Source organism: Tachypleus tridentatus, chromosome 7 (assembly GCF_004210375.1).
Source record: "Tachypleus tridentatus isolate NWPU-2018 chromosome 7, ASM421037v1, whole genome shotgun sequence".
Classification (NCBI taxonomy): domain Eukaryota; kingdom Metazoa; phylum Arthropoda; class Merostomata; order Xiphosura; family Limulidae; genus Tachypleus; species Tachypleus tridentatus.
This window is the reverse complement of record NC_134831.1, coordinates 91086368-91106026: the sequence shown is the minus strand read 5'-3', so window position 1 is coordinate 91106026 and position 19659 is coordinate 91086368. Positions and strand designations below refer to the sequence as shown.

At 35.4% G+C, this 19659-nt stretch overlaps 2 protein-coding genes across 2 annotated transcripts in view; one reads left to right on the top strand and one right to left on the bottom strand.

Annotated features, from left to right (window-relative positions):
• Positions 1-11916, bottom strand: part of LOC143256180 (protein spaetzle-like) — a 39479-nt gene extending 27563 nt beyond the window's left edge. Inside the window, exon 1 of the mRNA XM_076513049.1 lies at positions 11605-11916. Within this exon, the coding sequence (XP_076369164.1) occupies positions 11605-11649 (45 nt within the window). The 5' untranslated portion in view covers positions 11650-11916. The remainder of the gene's footprint in view (positions 1-11604) is intronic.
• LOC143256181 (uncharacterized) overlaps positions 1-19659 on the top strand; it is a 160073-nt gene that overhangs the window by 6014 nt on the left and 134400 nt on the right. The window lies entirely within an intron of this gene.

The window sequence follows — 19659 nt, the reverse complement described above, 5'->3', positions numbered from 1 at the left end:
TACACAATCATATATTCTCTAGTACACTAGCTTCTGTTGTCTAGTACATCTGTTATCTTGCGCATTGTCATCTGTTGTTTAGTACATGTATTATCTAGTATATAACCATTTGGTGTCTAGTACATCTGTTATCTAATAAACAAACATTTATTGTCTAGTACACAACCGTCTGTTGTCTGGTACAGTTGTTGTCTAGTAAATCTCTTGTGTAGTACACAACAATCTCTTGTTTAGTACACAACCATGTTTTTTCTACCACACAACCGTCTGTTGTATAGTACTTTGGTTCTCTAGTACACAACCATCTGTTGTCTAGTACACAATCGTCTGTTGTTTAGTACATCTGTTTTATAGTATACAACCATCTGTTAACTAATACATCAGTTATATAGTACACCACCATCTGTTCATTAGTACGGTTGTTATCTAGTATATGAGGGCTGTTAAAAAAATACGCGGACTGTTTGAATTGCGCGGCTCCAGTTGGTTCCAGGGGAATCCGCTTGGTGTCGCTAGGTTTGCACAGATTAGCTGATCACGACGCCATTTCCTGATTGCAGATATCTTCATTTGTGTATTAGCTACGCGGTTTTAAGTGAAGTGCGATTTTTTCGTTTGGCGGATTTCAGAATGAATGACCTGAAGGAGCAACGAGTTGCTGTGAAATTTTGTGTTAAACTTGGAAAATCTGCAACTGAAACCTTTGCTATGCTAAAAACGGCTTACGGTGATGCTGCTATGAAGCGAAAGGCATGTTTCAAGTAGCATGAACGTTTTAAGGATGGTCGACAGTCCATTGAAGATGATGAGCGTCCTGGACGTCCTTCCACGTCAACTGACGACCCACACGTTGACAAAATCAACACCTTGGTGCGGGCAAATCGACGTCTGACTGTCAGGGAGCTTGCTGAAGAATGTGGGATATCAGTTTGATCTTCTTACGAGATCTTGACCGAAAAATTGAAGATGCACCGCGTTGCTGCGAAATTCAGCCCTCAGAACTCGTGAGTTTTTGGCCAAACACTCGATCACTGTTCTTCCCCACCCCCCTACTCACCTGACCTTGCTCCTTGCGATTTTTTTCTTGTTTCCCAAACTCAAAAGACCCTTGAAAGGAAGAAGATTTAAGACGATTCCCGAGATTAAGGCAAATGCGACGAAGGAGCTGGAGGACATTACAAAAAAAAGCGTACCAGGACTGTTTCAAGAAGTGGAAACACCGTTGGGATGAGTGTGTGCGTTGGGGAGGAGAGTACTTTGAAGGGATTTCCCAGACCTGTAACTTCTAAATAAAGTACATTTGGTTTTATGACGTCAGTCCGCGTATTTTTTGAACAGACCTCGTACAACCATTTGTTCTCTAGTACATCTGTTATCTAGTACACAGCCATCTGTTGTCTGGTACATATGTCGTTTAGCACACAACCATCTATTTTCTAGTACACAACCGACTGTTATTTACTACACAACCATCTGTTGTCTAGTACATCTGTTGTGTAGTACACAACCATCTATTGTCTAGTACACAACCATCTGTTCTCTAGTACATCTGTTATCTGGTACATATCCATCTGTTGTCTAGTACATCTGTTATCTACTACACAACCATCTGTTGTCTAGTACATCTGTTATCTACTACACAACCATCTGTTGTCTAGTACATCTGTTATCTACTACACAACCATCTGTTGTCTAGTACATCTGTTATCTACTACACAACCATCTGTTGTCTAGTACATCTGTTATCTACTACACAACCATCTGTTGTCTAGTACATCTGTTATCTACTACACAACCATCTGTTGTCTAGTACATCTGTTATCTACTACACAACCATCTGTTGTCTAGTACATCTGTTATCTACTACACAACCACCTGGTGTGTAGTACATCTGTTGTTTAGTACACAACCATCTATTCTCCAGTACCTTTGTTATCTAGTACACAACCATCTATTCTCCAGTACCTTTGTTATCTAGTACACAACCATCTATTCTCCAGTACCTTTGTTATCTAGTACACAACCATCTATTCTCCAGTACCTTTGTTATCTAGTACACAACCATCTATTCTCCAGTACCTTTGTTATCTAGTACATAGTCATCTGTTGTTTAGTACATCTGTTATCTAGTACACAACCATATCTTGTCTGGTACACAACCATATCTTGTCTGGTACACAACCATATCTTGTCTGGTACACAACCATATCTTGTCTGGTACACAACCATATCTTGTCTGGTACACAACCATATCTTGTCTGGTACACAACCATCTGTTATCTTGTACACAACCATATCTTGTCTGGTACACAACCATATCTTGTCTGGTACACAACCATCTGTTATCTTGTACACAACCATCTGTTATCTTGTACACAACCATATCTTGTCTAGTACATCTGTTGTTTAGTATACAACCATCTGTTATCTAGTACACAACCATATGTTGTCTAGTACATATGTTGTTTAGTATACAACCATCTGTTATCTAGTACACAACCATATGTTGTCTAGTACATATGTTGTTTAGTATACAACTATCTTTTGTCTAGTACACAACAATATGTGGTCTAGTACATCTGTTGTTTAGTATACAACCATCTTTTGTCTAGTACATATATTATTTAGTATACAACCATCTGTTGTTTAGTACATAACCATCTGCTGTCTTGTACAAAACCATCTATTTTCTAGTACATCTGTTATGTAGGATGTCTGTTGTTCAGTACACAATCATCTGCTGTTAAGTACACAACAATCTGTTGTTTAGTACACAACCGTCTTTTGTCTAGTTCATCTCTTATCTAGTACACAACCACCTGTTGTCTAGTTCATGTGTTATCTACTACACAACCATCTGTTATCCATTACATCTGTTGTTTAGTACATAACCGTCTGTTGACTAGTTCATTTGTTATCTAATACACAACCTACTGTTGTTCATTACGTAACCATCTGTTGTCTAGTATACAACCGTATGTTATCTAGTGCACAAATATTTGTTTTTAGTACATCTGTTATCTAGTACACAACCATCTATTTTCTAGTACACAACCATCGTTGTCTAGTACATCTATTGTGTGGTACACAACCAACTGTTGCTTACGATATTTGTTATCTAGTATACAACCATTTGTTGTCTGGTACATCTGTTGTTTAGTACATCACCATTTCTTGTCTAGTACATCTGTTGTTTATTACACAACCGTTTGTTGTCTAGTACATCTGTAATCCAGTACACAATCATCTGTTGTTAAGTTCATCTGTTATCTAGTACAAAACAATCTGTTGTTTAGTTCATAACCATCTGTTGTCTAGTACATCTGTTGTTTATTTAGTTCATAACCATCTGTTGTCTAGTACATCTGTTGTTTAGTACACAACCATCTGTTGTTTAGTACATAACCGTCTCTTGTCTAGTACATCTGTTTTCTAGTACATCTGTTATCTAGTACATCTGTTATCTAGTACACAACCATCTGTTGTCCAATGCATCTGTTGTTTAGTACATAACTATCTGTTGTATAGTACACTTGTTATTTAGTATTCAACCATCTTTTGTTTAGTAAATTTGTTATCTAGTATACAACCACTTATTGTCTAGTACATCTGTTATCTAGTACATTTTTTGTTTAGTACACAACCATCTGTTTTTAGTACATCTGTTATCTAGTACACAACCTTTTGTTGTCTAGTACAAAGCCATCTGTTATCTAGTACACAACCTCATGTTATGTAGCACATCTGATGTTTAATACGCTACCATCTGTTGTTTGGTACATTTGTTATCTAGTACACAACCATCTTTTGTCTAACACACAATTTATCAAATGTGTTTGTCTGGGTGATAATCAAGATAATAAAAGTACATCTGATTCATGGTCAGGTAGTTGGAGAGCTCGATTCCTAGTCTCAGCATTACGGGTTCGAATACCCCTCGCACCAAACATTCTCGCTCTTTTAGCTGTGTGGACGTTATAATGTACCGTCAATCCCACTATTCCTCGTAAAGGAATATCTGCAGTATCGCAGGCTCCCCTCTTGTCTTATAATTGTAATTACTGATGGATAGATCTTAAAATATTCGTGTATCTTTGCGCAGAATTATAAAAGAAACGATCCTTGTTTATTACTTCGTCAACGTTATATAATTGTGAAGACTGACAACAAACGTTATATAATTGTAAAGACTGACAACAAACGTTTTATAATTGTGAAGACTGACAACAAACGTTTTATAATTGTGAAGACTGACAACAAACGTTTTATAATTGTGAAGACTGACAACAAACGTTTTATAATTGTGAAGACTGACAACAAACGTTTTATAATTGTGAAGACTGACAACAAACGTTTTATAATTGTGAAGACTGACAACAAACGTTTTATAATTGTGAAGACTGACAACAAACGTTTTATAATTGTGAAGACTGACAACAAACGTTTTATAATTGTGAAGACTGTCAACAGGTAGAGGAGCCATCCAGATCTGATCGAGCGGGTCATGCTCTTCCAACCGGTCACATGCTAAGGAAACATTTTACACGAGGAAGCAGAATGACAGTCACGTCACGTGTTTTTTACATGGTAGGTGGTTTATTATTGCTACCTTATTCTGTACTTAAGTGCAAAAAGAGAACATTGGGTGCTTCATTGTGTGGTATTACAGGATCCCATCCTCATACAGTTGACATACTTAATGGCTTCATTGTGTGGTGTTACAGGATCCCATCCTCACACAGTTGACAAACTTAATGGCTTCATTGTGTGGTGTTACAGGATCCCATCCTCACACAGTTGACAAACTTAATGGCTTCATTGTGTGGTGTTACAGGATCCCATCCTCATACAGTTGACATACTTAATGGCTTCATTGTGTGGTGTTACAGTATCCCATCCTCATACAGTTGACATACTTAATGGCTTCATTGTGTGGTGTTACAGTATCCCATCCTCATACAGTTGACATACTTAATGGCTTCATTGTGTGGTGTTACAGGATCCCATCCTCATACAGTTGACATACTTAATGGCTTCATTGTGTGGTGTTACAGGATCCCATCCTCATACAGTTGACATACTTAATGGCTTCATTGTGTGGTGTTACAGGATCCCATCCTCATACAGTTGACATACTTAATGGCTTCATTGTGTGGTGTTACAGGATCCCATCCTCATACAGTTGACATGCTTAATGGCTTCATTGTGTGGTGTTACAGGATCCCATCCTCATACAGTTGACATACTTAATGGCTTCATTGTGTGGTGTTACAGGATCCCATCCTCATACAGTTGACATACTTAATGGCTTCATTGTGTGGTGTTACAGGATCCCATCCTCATACAGTTGACATACTTAATGGCTTCATTGTGTGGTGTTACAGGATCTCATCCTCATACAGTTGACATACTTAATGGCTTCATTGTGTGGTGTTACAGGATCTCATCCTCATACAGTTGACATACTTAATGGCTTCATTGTGTGGTGTTACAGTATCCCATCCTCATACAGTTGACATACTTAATGGCTTCATTGTGTGGTGTTACAGGATCCCATCCTCATACAGTTGACCTACTTAATGGCTTCATTGTGTGGTGTTACAGGATCCCATCCTCATACAGTTGACATGCTTAATGGCTTCATTGTGTGGTGTTACAGGATCCCATCCTCATACAGTTGACATACTTAATGGCTTCATTGTGTGGTGTTACAGGATCCCATCCTCATACAGTTGACATACTTAATGGCTTCATTGTGTGGTGTTACAGGATCCCATCCTCATACAGTTGACATACTTAATGGCTTCATTGTGTGGTGTTACAGGATCCCATCCTCATACAGTTGACATACTCAATGTTTACACACTTAACGTCGTAACTACATTCTTATTTCTCTAATTTTCTTAACCTCATCGGTCGATCAACTCAAATATAGGAATGTCCTTGTCGTTTTTATTACAACGCTTTCCCGCACCTTGTTTCACATTATCAGTCTTTCTTGTCTCAAGTCTACATCAAGAGAGATTGGTTGGAGAATCATAAGAATATTCGCCAAAACAATAAATAATTAAAGAGGAAGACACGGTAAAGGAACACTCCATAGTTAAGTCAATTGAAATCAACTATTCTAGTAAAGGAACACTCAATATTGAAATAAAGTTAAATGAACTGATTCTAGTAAAGGAACACTCAATATTGAAATAAAGTTAAATGAACTGATTCTAATAAAGGAACACTCCATAGTAAAGTGAATTGAAATGAAATAATTTCAGTAAAGGAACACTCCATAGTAAAGTAAATTGAAATGAAATGATTTCAGTAAAGGAACACTCCATAGTAAAGTGAATTGAAATGAAATAATTTCAGTAAAAGAACATTCCATAGTGAAGTAAATTGAAATGAAATTATTTCAGTAAAGGAACACTCCATAGTAAAGTGAATTGAAATGAAATAATTTCAGTAAAGGAACACTCCATAGTAAAGTGAATTGAAATGAAATAATTTCAGTAAAGGAACACTCCATAGTAAAGTAAATTGAAATGAAAGGATTTCAGTAAAGGAACACTCCATAGTGAAGTAAATTGAAAGAAAATAATTTCAGCAAAGGAACACTCCATAGTAAAGTGAATTGAAATGAAATAATTTCAGTAAAAGAACATTCCATAGTGAAGTAAATTGAAATAAAATAATTTCAGTAAAAGAACATTCCATAGTGAAGTAAATTGAAATGAAATAATTTCAGTAAAGGAACACTCCATAATGAAGTGAATTGAAATGAAATTATTTCAGTAAAGGAACACTCCATAATGAAGTAAATTGAAATAAAATAATTTCAGTAAAAAAACATTCCATAGTGAAGTGAATTGAAATGAAATAATTTCAGTAAAAGAACATTCCATAGTAAAGTAAATTGAAATAAAATAATTTCAGTAAAAGAACATTCCATAGTGAAGTAAATTGAAATGAAATAATTTCAGTAAAGGAACACTCCATAGTAAAGTAAATTGAAATGAAATAATTTCAGTAAAGGAACACTCCATAGTAAGGTAAATTGAAATGAAATAACTTTAGTAAAGGAACACTCCATAGTGATGTAAATTGAAATGAAATTATTTCAGTAAAGGAACACTCCATAGTGAAGTAAAGTCAAATGAAATAATTTCAGTAAAGGAACACTCCATAGTGAAGTAAAGTCAAATGAACAATTTATAATAAAGAAACACTTCTTACTAATGATATATCGATCTAAAATGGAAGCTGTGTAATCAAGTGGAGACTGAGATCGTGCAGGAGAGTTGTTTAATGTCTGTGATTTAGTCTTCAGATGTTACTTTGTCATACTGCAAGCAGACGTTAAGGCAGTTAAACACTAAATTAACTGAAGTAATCACATGATCTTTCTTTTAAAGTTTTTTTAAGTTTTGGGGTTCATTTTGAACCAGAAGAATCCATATGTTTGACGTAACATTTCACTTTTGACGAAAAACGATTGAAGTACAACTATTTTCCTTTATGTATTCGGAACTTGACGTGACTTGTTTGTACAACGATTCATTGGATAGAGAGTAGTCCAAGAGTTGTCGGTGGGCACTATTGACTAGCTGCTTTCTCTCTAGATAATCACTTCTCAATTATGAAGAGTTAGTTCAGATAGTCCTAGAGTGTGCTTGCATGAAGTTGAAGAAAGAAATAATGAAAATAGTAATTATTATTATGTTTGTTTGTTTGTTTTGTAATTTCGCACAAAGCTACTCGAGGGCTATCTGTGCTAGCCGTCCCTAATTTAGCAGTGTAAGACTAGAGGGAAGGCAGCTAGTCATCACCACCCACCGCCAGTTCTTGGGCTACTCTTTTACCAACGAATAGTGGGATTGACCGTCACATTATAACGCCCCCACGGCTGAAAGTTTCTAGCACGTTTGGCGCGACGGGGATGCAAAATCCGCGACCCTCGGATTACGAGTCGCACGCCTTACGCGCTAGGCCATGCCGGGCCATTTTTATTATGAAATAAATACATCGTCAAATCTTTTGTATGTTTATAAGTTTTGTTAATAACAATAATCTCCGAATCCAAACCTCAATATTTGTTCTTGTTTCACAGATCTGTAATAGTATAAACTTTAACTCTCACATTTAATTCTTAAAATTAAAATATCTAAAATATTAAATATAATAAATTAATATGTCCAATTTATAAAGCCGCTTATTGCTGTTGGGCCCAGCACGGCCAAGCGTGTTAACACTCCTACGAAAAGACGTTTCTATTCCTGATTTCTTCAAGCCCGTTCCCCTGGCTGTGGTTTCGCTAGATAGTAGATAGGGACAGTGGGAATCTCGTTAATCCATTCATTAATGGATTTAAATGGCAATTTCATTTAAATACAAAATTATTAGCCTAATATTAATAGCCTTTCAAGTTGCTCTGGGGCCTATTAGGCCTCACTTTTCGTAGGAGTGTTAAGGCGTGCGACTCGTAATCTGAGGGTCGCGGATTTTGCATCCCCGTCGCGCCAAACGTGCTAGAAACTTTCAGCCGTGGGGGCGTTATAATGTTACGGTCAATCCCACTATTCGTTGGTAAAAGAGTAGCCCAAGAACTGGCGGTGGGTGGTGATGACTAGCTACCTTCCCTCTAGTCTTACACTGCTAAATTAGGGACGGCTAGCACAGATAGCCCTCGAGTAGCTTTGTGCGAAATTCAAAAAGCAAAACAAACAAAATTATAGCTCTTGTTCTCTAATTATTTGTGAAATACAAATAAACCTTACCATTATAGTTATTAATACAAATGGTTTCTGGCTGTAATACTCTTATTATTTAAAAGTTTCTTATTTCCCCAGTAGAGTAGCGGTATGCCTACAACCTAGGGTTCGATTTCCTACGATGTACACAGCAGATAGTCTAACGTTGATTTGCTCTAAAATGAACAATCAAAGCTTGTTTGTTTTTGTTATTAATGTTATATTTCTTGTTCGTGATTTAAATTTCGGTGAGGCCCGGCATGGCCAGGTGGTTAAGACGCTCGACTCTTAATTTGAAGGTTGCGGGTTCAAATCTCCATCACACCAAAAATGCTCGCCTCTTTTAACCATGAAAGCGTTATGATGTTCTACTATTCGTTGGAGAAAAGAGTAGCCCAAGAGTTGGCGGTGGGTGGTGATGAGTAGTTGTCTTCCATCTAGTATTACATGCTAAATTAGGGACAGCTAGCGGAGATAGTCTTTGTGCAGCTTTGCGCGAAGTTCAAAACAAACCAAAATTTCGGTGAACGTTAATAAAATTTAATAAATTGCTACTGTGTACAAAAATGTAGAAGACTGATAGTAGTTCACTTTTCACCCAACAGATGAAGCCAGATCTAGAAAATCTTCAAATCACAATATCTCAGCAGATAACCAGATGTGGCTTTGCTATAAAAAAACATAAACACACACACAAGCTTCACATATATACAGAAATTAACACATGTTTATAATTACAAATACTGTCACGTTTCTTGAGATCTTTAATAATTATATAGTTGTTTCCCTATTTTTATATAAATAGAACTTTATTATTCATTTTATGTTGTGTTCCGTTAATTGTCTCAAGTTTAGATAAATCTACTGAATAAAATATGTATGTCTGAAGCTTCTGTTAGATTGTTTAGATTCCTGCTTAATAGTTTTATTTTTCTGGTAATCAGTTAATAAAATGTTTTATAGCGTTTTTATTTTCATCTACAAGATACTAGTTTGTTTATTTGGTACATGGCTACACAAGAGTTATTTACATTAATGAACAGTCTACAAGATACTGTAGTTTGTTTGTTTAGTACATGGCTACACAATAGTTATTTACATTAATGAACAGTCTACAAGATACTGTAGTTTGTTTGTTTAGTACATGGCTACACAATAGTTATTTACATTAATGAACAGTCTACAAGATACTGTAGTTTGTTTGTTTAGTACATGGCTACACAATAGTTATTTACATTAATGAACAGTCTACAAGATACTGTAGTTTGTTTGTTTAGTACATGGCTACACAATAGTTATTTACATTAATGAACAGTCTACAAGATACTGTAGTTTGTTTGTTTAGTACATGGCTACATAATAGTTATTTACATTAATGAACAGTCTACAAGATACTGTAGTTTGTTTGTTTAGTACATGGCTACACAATAGTTATTTACATTAATGAACAGTCTACAAGATACTGTAGATTGTTTGTTTAGTACATGGCTACACAATAGTTATTTAATTAATGAACAGTCTACAAGATACTGTAGTTTGTTTGTTTAGTACATGGCTACACAAGAGTTATTTACATTAATGTACAGTCTACAATTTTCTGTAGTTTGATTGTTTCGGACATGGTTACACAATAGTTATTTACATTAATGGACAGTCTACAGGGTCCAGCGTTTTTTGTTTTTGTTTGTTTTGGCAACACAAGAGCTATTTATACTGTTCATCCGTAGTTTTAATACACAGAAACAAAATAAAAAGCAGGCCCATAGCTACAATATTTTGGATTATTCTAATCAACAAGTTGGATTTGATCGTCACTCTTATAACGCACATATGGTCTGAAAATGCGAAATGCGATTTACGGCGATGCGATGAAAACCTGGGACACTTGGATTAGCAATATATGATGTAACGTAACCACTTGTCACACAGACCAGTTTATATGGTAGGTGTAAACCACGGACCACGTCGAACGCATTTATACGTTGAGAAGACAAACAGCATGAAATCAACATTAATCTAATTCTTTAAGGTATATGTTGAACTTTAAATAGATTAGACTGGTTTAGGTTTTGCAAAACACGCGCAATTTGTTACACCACTCAATAAGAAATAATTGTTGTTTATTTTCCTTTATCTCATCATAATCTCATTGGTTTAAAATTCAAGCCTCACATCATTTTTAACATATTAAAAACACGTCTTCACAACATAGAATGTATCATGAGTTACTACAAATAACGAGAGACCTTGAAGTCAACGCCTAATCACATTTCACTCAGTAAACATAATCATCCTTGTAGTCAACACCTAATCACATTTCACTCAGTAAACACAGTCACCCTTGAAGTCAACACCTAATCACATTTCACTCAGTAAACACAGTCACCCTTGAAGTCAACACCTAATCACATTTCACTCAGTAAACACAGTCACCCTTGAAGTCAACACCTAATCACATTTCACTCAGTAAACACAGTCACCCTTGTAGTCAATACCTAATCACATTTCACTTAGTAAACACAGTCACCCTTGTAGTCAATATCTAATCACATTTCACTTAGTAAACACAGTCACCCTTGTAGTCAATATCTAATCACATTTCACTTAGTAAACACAACCATCTTTGTATTCAATACCCAATTACATTTTGCTTAGTAAACATAATCACCCTTGAAGTCAACACCTAATCACATTTCACTCAGTAAACACAGTCACCCTTATAGTCAATACCTAATCACATTTCGTTTAGTAAACACAACCATCTTTGTATTCAATACCTAATCACATTTCGTTTAGTAAACACAGTCACCCTTGTAGTCAATACCTAATCACATTTCACTCAGTAAACATAATCACTTACGAGAATGATTACAGCTCCTGGAATACAGCCTTTTAGGATTTTCATGTTCGACTTGTTTCTCTAGAATTTTTCTGATGAAGTGGCACGCAACAGACTTGCCGTTCACGAGTCTCCTGACCCTCACGAGCTTTCTTACTGTGTGTGACAGTCATAGGAAACTTCATAAATACGTTAAGATATCGGTGGATATTTTACCCTGGAATGCAGCTTGTTTCGACGTCACTATTAAACAGTTCAGTTCACGAGACTACGATGTAGCTTAGCAACGTTATTGTTAGATGTGTTTCTCGGTCGTTGGCGAAACACACGAAACTGCTAAACAGGTAACCAAAACGCGAGATGCGCACGAGCGAGTTTACAACTGGTTATTTATTTCTTAAATTTCCTGAAACGTTACACGAGGGCTGCCTGCACTTATTGTCTTTATTATTGTCTGTTAACTGAAACATTTCAACCTTGATACACCTGTTAACTGAAACATTTCAACCTTGATACACCTGTTAACTGAAACATTCCAAACTTGACACCCCTGTTAACAGAAATATTTCAACCTTGATACCCCTGTTAACAGAAATATTTCAACCTTGATACCCCTGTTAACTGAAACATTTCAACCTTGATACACTTGTTAACTGAAACATTCCGACCTTGATACACCTGTTAACTGAAACATTCCAACCTTGATACACTTGTTAACTGAAACATTCCAACCTTGATACACCTGTTAACTGAAACATTCCAACCTTGATACACCTGCTAACTGAAACATTCCAACCTTGATACACCTGTTAACTGAAACATTTCAACCTTGATACCCCTGTTAACAGAAATATTCCAACCTTGATGCCCCTGTTAACTGAAACATTCCAACCTTGATACATTTGTTAACTGAAACATTCCAACCTTGATACCCCTGTTAACTGAAACATTCCAACCTTGATACACCTGTTAACTGAAATATTCTAACCTTGATACCCCTATTAACTATTATTATCATTTATAATTACTATTATTATTTATTATAACTATTATTATTTATTATTACTGTTATTATTTATTATAGTTATTATTATTTATTATAACTTATTATTTATTATAACTATTATTATTTATTATAATTATATTTATTAACTTAAAATTCTTTATCGCTTTAGGGCCCGGCATGGCCAAGCGTGTTAAGACGTGCGACTCGTAATCTGAGGGGCCCGGGCTCTCATCCCCGTCGCGCCAAACATGCTTGCCCTTTTAGCCGTGGGGGCGTTATAATGTGACAGTCAATCCCACTATTCATTGGTAAAAGAGTAGCCCAAGAGTTGGCGGTGGGTGGTGATGACTAGCTATCTTCTCTCTAGTCTTACACTGCTAAATTAGGGACGGCTAGCACAGATAGCCCTCGTGTAGCTTTGTGCGAAATTCAGAAACAAACACACAAACTTTATCGCTTTAGAACAGAAATTTTTAGATACTCACGGGTATCTAGTGAGAGTGTGCTTATGAGACCCCTATGGTTAAGAGAAAGTTCCCTAATTTTGGGTTACTTACAACAGTGGTATCGTCACCCTAATGTTATATCCTGCTTTTGAATGTTGTTGTTTTTTTATAAATGCGTTCTCTGTTGAAAATATGGAGCGTGTTTGTCTCGAGTCTTGGACCGTTCAATCAGTAGCTCAAGTATTTTCTGTAGACCACATACGACCTGTCGCTTTACAAATATTTGGAAACTAAACTTACTGACCAAAGATCGATTTTGGTTATTTTGACTCATTCTTTTTTGTTTGTTTTTCTATCAAAAAGTTTCGAACAAGAAAATATTTGAAGACGAGCTCATGATAGAAAAAGATACAAATTATAAGAAAGTTAAAGTTTGTGTAATTTCGTTTTTAATTAAAATAGACCCTTCTTTTACATGGCCCCCCAGTAAAATGGTAGAGGTTTCTCTCTGTCTGTCTGTCTCGACATGTATAAAACTGGCTGAACCAGTTTTGATGTTATTTGTTAGAAGGACTGAGCACTAAGGTATAGCGAGCCGTTCGTCGGTTCACGGAGGGGGCGGGATATAGCATTGTCTGGTAGTTAAAAAGCTTGATTCCCAAGATCACGTTGCAAGGTCGAAGGCGGACACCGAATAGTATTACCTTTTGATCCACGGAAGCGTTATAATGGATGGTTAATCCCATTATTTGTTGATAAAAAGTAACCTGAAAGTTGACGGTGAGGGCTATTATCTAGTTGCTTTTCCTGTAGTTGCAGTTTAAAATTATCGCTGGTGGCAGGTAGTCTCAACAGGTAATAACAATCAAAATAAAGGTGTTGTTAGTTGTTCTGAAATTAAACACAAAGCTACACAATGGGCTGTCTGTGCACTAGGGTATCGACATTTTAGCGTTGTCAGACATACCGCTATGCCACTGAGGGGCCAAAAAAAAGAACTTCTGCGGTAAGATAAGTGAAGCCGACATCAAGCGACGTTGACAAATACAAGTGTCCATGGTAACTTGACATCACACGAACGGTTCGTGTGTTACGATCCAACAGTATAAGCAACGGTTCAGCAATGTCTTTTACAAGTAATTCCCCTGCTACATAACTTGGAATAAAGCCTGGAATTATTGAATTGTAGGTGCTGAAATTCAAACATCTAATTCCAAGAATTTGAAGAGGGCATGCCGCCACATATTCAAAGAACAGGACATAAAAAATTTAGGAAGAATTATGTAAATATATTTAGTATTGTCTACAGAAGGGCTCAGAATTGTGGACTATAAGGGAAATTTCAAATACAACTTTTCGATCACCGTTTTTCCGACGTAGCGAACAACTTCATGTCGCTCGAGCAGTTTCTCTGAGCTCGTGTATCACAAGTGTAGTAACAAAACAGAACAACTGAAATCAAATGGCAGAAAATCTCTACAAGCCTAACATCAAATCTACAGTTTAATGAATACCAAAAGCATAGACAAAGATCAGCAACACTAAATAAAGGTTTTAATAATCAGAACAATACAAACAAAATAAACTATTTTACATCAAACATGTCCTTATAAAACTTCTTTTATCGAATGTGAATAAAAATATTTTATAAGTTATACCAGATGTTTGAGCCACGTATAAATACATGACAAATTTCTCGCAAGCACAATCTATTTGTCAAGAGAGTTAAGCTTGAATTGAACGATCAAACCGGTGAAGTTCCTTTATATAAGAAATCTTGGGTCGCTTCGTATACGTTATTTTCCTATTGTATGTTAAACGCAGAATTTACTTTAAACTTGGAAGATCAAATACGTTGGTTTAGTACGTAAGTAAGAACACAAAATTTGACATTATTATAAACGTTAAGTAAGTTCCGTGTCTGTGTATTTCATTTAACGTCCCAGGTAGATCAGCACAAGACCTGCTTTATGGCAAAATAAAAAGGATATATACTATAAATAATGAATTAAAATAAGTGTAACTGGTCACAAACGGATCTTATGAGTCACTGAACTTTTACCTTATCACTCAGTAAAACGAGTTCAAGGATTAATTTATCAACCTGCAACACTACCGTGACCTTGTATGTCTCTCATCTCGGAAATATTAGTTACAAAGCTATATTGGATGTTTGTAAGCTGGGAAACAATAGTTACAAAGTTATATTGGATGTTTGTAAGCTGGGAAACATTGGTTATAAGGCGATATTAGATGTTTGTAAGCCGGGAAACAATAGTTACAAAGTTATATCGGATGTTTGTAACCTGGTAAACATTGGTTATAAAGCTATCATATATCTTCAAAGATTTCTTTTGTTGCAGTATCCGGATTCATAAAAAGAACACTGACCTGGGTAAGTTGGTATTACCAAAATAACTAGGAAAACTGAACACACAACGTCATGTGATCAACGTAACCAGAGAAACTGAACACAATATTATGTTAAAGCCACAATGTCATATAACCAACGTAACCAGGAAAACTGAACACACAATGTCATATGACCAAAGTAACAAGGAAAATTGAACACACAATGACATATTAAAACCACATTGTTATATGACCAAAGTAACAAGGAAAACTGAACAACACAATGTCATTTTAAGACATAATCTCATATTCAAAGTATCCAGGAAAACTAAAAACACAATGCCACGTTTTTACCTAATATGATATGACCAGCGTAACCAGAAAAACTGAACAACACAATGGCATGTTAAAACATAATATCATACAACCAAAGTAACCAGGAAAACTGAACACACAATATCATGTTAAAAACATAATATCATACAACCAAAGTAACCAGGAAAACTGAACTGTTAAAAACATAATATCATACAACCAAAGTAACCAGGAAAACTGAACAACACAATGGCATGTTAAAACATAATCTCATTATCAAAGTATCCAGAAAAACTGAACACACAATGGCATGTTAAAACATAATATCATACAACCAAAGTAACCAGGAAAACTAAACACACAATATCATGTTAAAAACATAATATCATACAACCAAAGTAACCAGGAAAACTGAACACACAATGTCATATGATCAACATAACCAATAAAACTGAACAGTGATGTCGAGAAAACTCACTTGTAGAGAAATATATATGTAGAAACTACTGGTATGGATAGAGAAAATATTTTACATAGAAGAGCGAACAGCTTTTCTACCTTCTTTGGTCAACCTGACGATGACCGAAGTTCGAAACGTTGTTCGCTCCTCTGCGTAAAATATTTTCTCAACCCAAACGAGCCGTTTATACATATATAATAAAATTGAACACTCAATGTTACATTAAAAATACATATCATATGACCAACGCAACCAGTAAAACTGAACACACAATGTCATGTTAAAAATATAATGCCATTTATCTTTCAACTCAACACCAGACACTGATACGTTAAAAAACACAATGTCACGTAATTTATGAGGTTTATTTCACCTTAAGTCATTTATCTTAAGGCCTGATATCAGGCAATAACAAAGAGTGAAAAACATATATACATTTTTGTGCCTTTTTAACTACTTAATTTGTCATTTAAAGTTTAAGTGTTCTCCACGTATTGGAATAAAGGTCCAGTTCACTAATCCTATCAAGATTATCCAGGTTCACTGATCTTACCATTATTATCCAGGCTCACTGATCTTACCATTATTATCCAGGCTCACTGATCTTACCATTATTATCCAGGCTCACTAATCCTATCAACACTATCCAAGTTCACTAACCCTAACAAGATTATACAAATTCATTAATCCTAACAAGACTATACAAGTTCACTAATCCTATCAAGAGTATACAATGTTACTAGTCATAACAATATTATACAAGTTTACTGACACTATAAAGACTGTCTTAGTTCACTAATCCCAAAAAGATTATCCAGGTTCAATATCCCATAAAAATTATCTAATTTCACTAATCCTATCAAGATAACACAAATTCATTAATCCTAACAAGATTATACAAGTTTACTAATCCCATCAAGATTACACAAATTTGTTAATCCCATCAAGATTATACAAGTTGACTAATCTTCACAAGATTATACAAGGTTACTTAACAAGATTATACAAGGTTACTTAACAAGATTATACAAGGTTACTTAACAAGATTATACAAGGTTGTCAATCCTATCAAGACTATCCAATTTCACAAATCCTAATACAATTATACAAGTTCACTAATCCTATCAAGATTATACAAGCTCACTAATCCTGAAAAGATTATTCAAGTTTACTAACACTATAAAAATTTATTACATTCGCTAATCCAATTAACATTATCTGAGTTCACTAATCCTAAAACATTACCCATGGTTAAAATCCCATAAAGATTATCCGAGTTGACTAATCCTATCAATACTATACAAGTTCACTAATTCTATCAAGATTATACAAGTTTACTAATCCTAACAAAATTATACAAGTTCACTAACACTAAAAAGATTATTTTAATTCACTAATCAATTAACATTATCTAAGTTCACTAATCTCAAAAATGTTACCCAAGTTTACTAATCCCCAAAATACTATCCATGTTCAATATCCCGTAAAGATTATCCGAGTCACTAATCCTATCAAGAAAATACAAGTTCCCTGATCCTAACAAGATTATGCAATGTTTCTAATCCTATCCAGACCATCCAATTTCACTACTCCTGAGAAGATTATACAAGCTCACTAAACCTCTCAAGATTATACAAGTTCACCAATCCTAACAAGATTATACAAGTTCACCAATCCTAACAAGATTATAGAAGTTTAATAACACTATAAAGATTATTGAAGTTTACTAATCTAGTTAACAGTATCTAAGTTCACTAATTCCAAAAATATTATCCAAGTTCAATATCTGATAAAGATTATCCGAGTTCACTAATTCTATCAAGAATAGACAAGTTCACTAATCCTAACAAGATTATACAAATTTACTTAACAAGTTTATACAAGTTCATTAATCCTAACAAGATTACACAAATTTACTTAACAAGTTTATACAAGTTCACTAATCCTAACAAGATTATACAAATTTACTTAACAAGTTTATACAAGTTCACTAATCCTAACAAGATTATACAAGTTTACTTAACAAGTTTATACAAGTTCACTAATCCTAACAAGATTATACAAATTTACTTAACAAGTTTATACAAGTTCATTAATCCTATCAAGATTATACAAGTTTACTAATCCTAACAAGATTATACAAGGGTGCTAATCCTATCAAGCTAATCGAAGTTCACTAATCCTATCAAGATAATCGAAGTTCTCTAATCCTAGCAAGATTATTCAAGTTCACTAATCACTTAAACATATTGTTAAGCGTCGCGTCTTCTTGCATGGCTTAAACTGTTTATAAACAGCGTTTTACTTGTTTGTGTAAGAGGAACTCCTCATTGATCTGTCTACAGTAACCAGAGCGTGAACCGAGCTAACAGAGGGCGAACAACAACAACAGTAACAAACACAATCAATTAAAAACTCACGTGGGTTTCCTGTTATTCCAGCCACTTGCATGACACAGCACCATCCCTTCTTCTACAATGTTCTTGTATAAATCAACTGACCTTTTACAAAAACAGCACCAATATTAGTCAGGAAAATTTAGTCACTTTGCATTAATAGACCACAAAAGTAAAGGTTTATCAGAGGGTAGTGACCGTTAGGAGTCATGCACGTGAACAGTGGAATGATTTACTACCTCTGAGATAACTCGTGGTGTGAGATAGATACGGAAACACGTCGCGACTATTCGTTACCAAAACCGGCCAAACCACCTTCCTAATCGTCCCTCTTAGAGTGTGAAAAAAACCAGAGATACGCATTATCTGTAATCACGAAGATTGAGAAATTGCTTGTAATGTGATGAGTTTCGCTTTTATCGTAAACAACGCCCTAACTTTGTCTTGCTTGGTTATTTAATTAGTAAAGTTTTAAGAGTATTCTCTATTTTACATGTGAAATGAAACCGACAATACAATCAAATATAATTGAAATTTTAATATCACATTGTTAGGCACGTGATCGATGGTTGGATCGAGAACCCGATAGACCTAGATTTTAGCTCTTCCAGAAACAGTGATAAATGTTTAGTTTCACAATATACCGCCAGAAGGTGGATAGTTTCATAGAATCACGTTTGAGGTCGGTTTAGAAGCTGGAATGACAAAATTTATGCTCTAATGACCTCAACTGTAAAACTTTCAGTTTGTTAAATATCATAAAGTCATTTGTTTGTTTTGTTTTTGAACTTCGCACAAAGCTACTCGAGGGCTATCTGCGCTAGCCGTCCCTAATTTAGCAGTGTAAGACTAGAGGAAAGGCAACTAGTCATCACCACCCACCGCCAACTCTTGGGCTACTCTTTCACCAACGAATATTGGGATTGACCGTACATCATAACGCCCCCACGGCTGAAAGGGTGAGCATGTTTGGCGCGACGGTGATGCGAACCCGCGACCCTCAGATTACGAGTGGCACGCCTTAACACGCTTGGCCATGCCGGGCCAATCATAAGGTTAAACCACTATATTATTTTAAAAATTTACACTTGTGCAATTTTG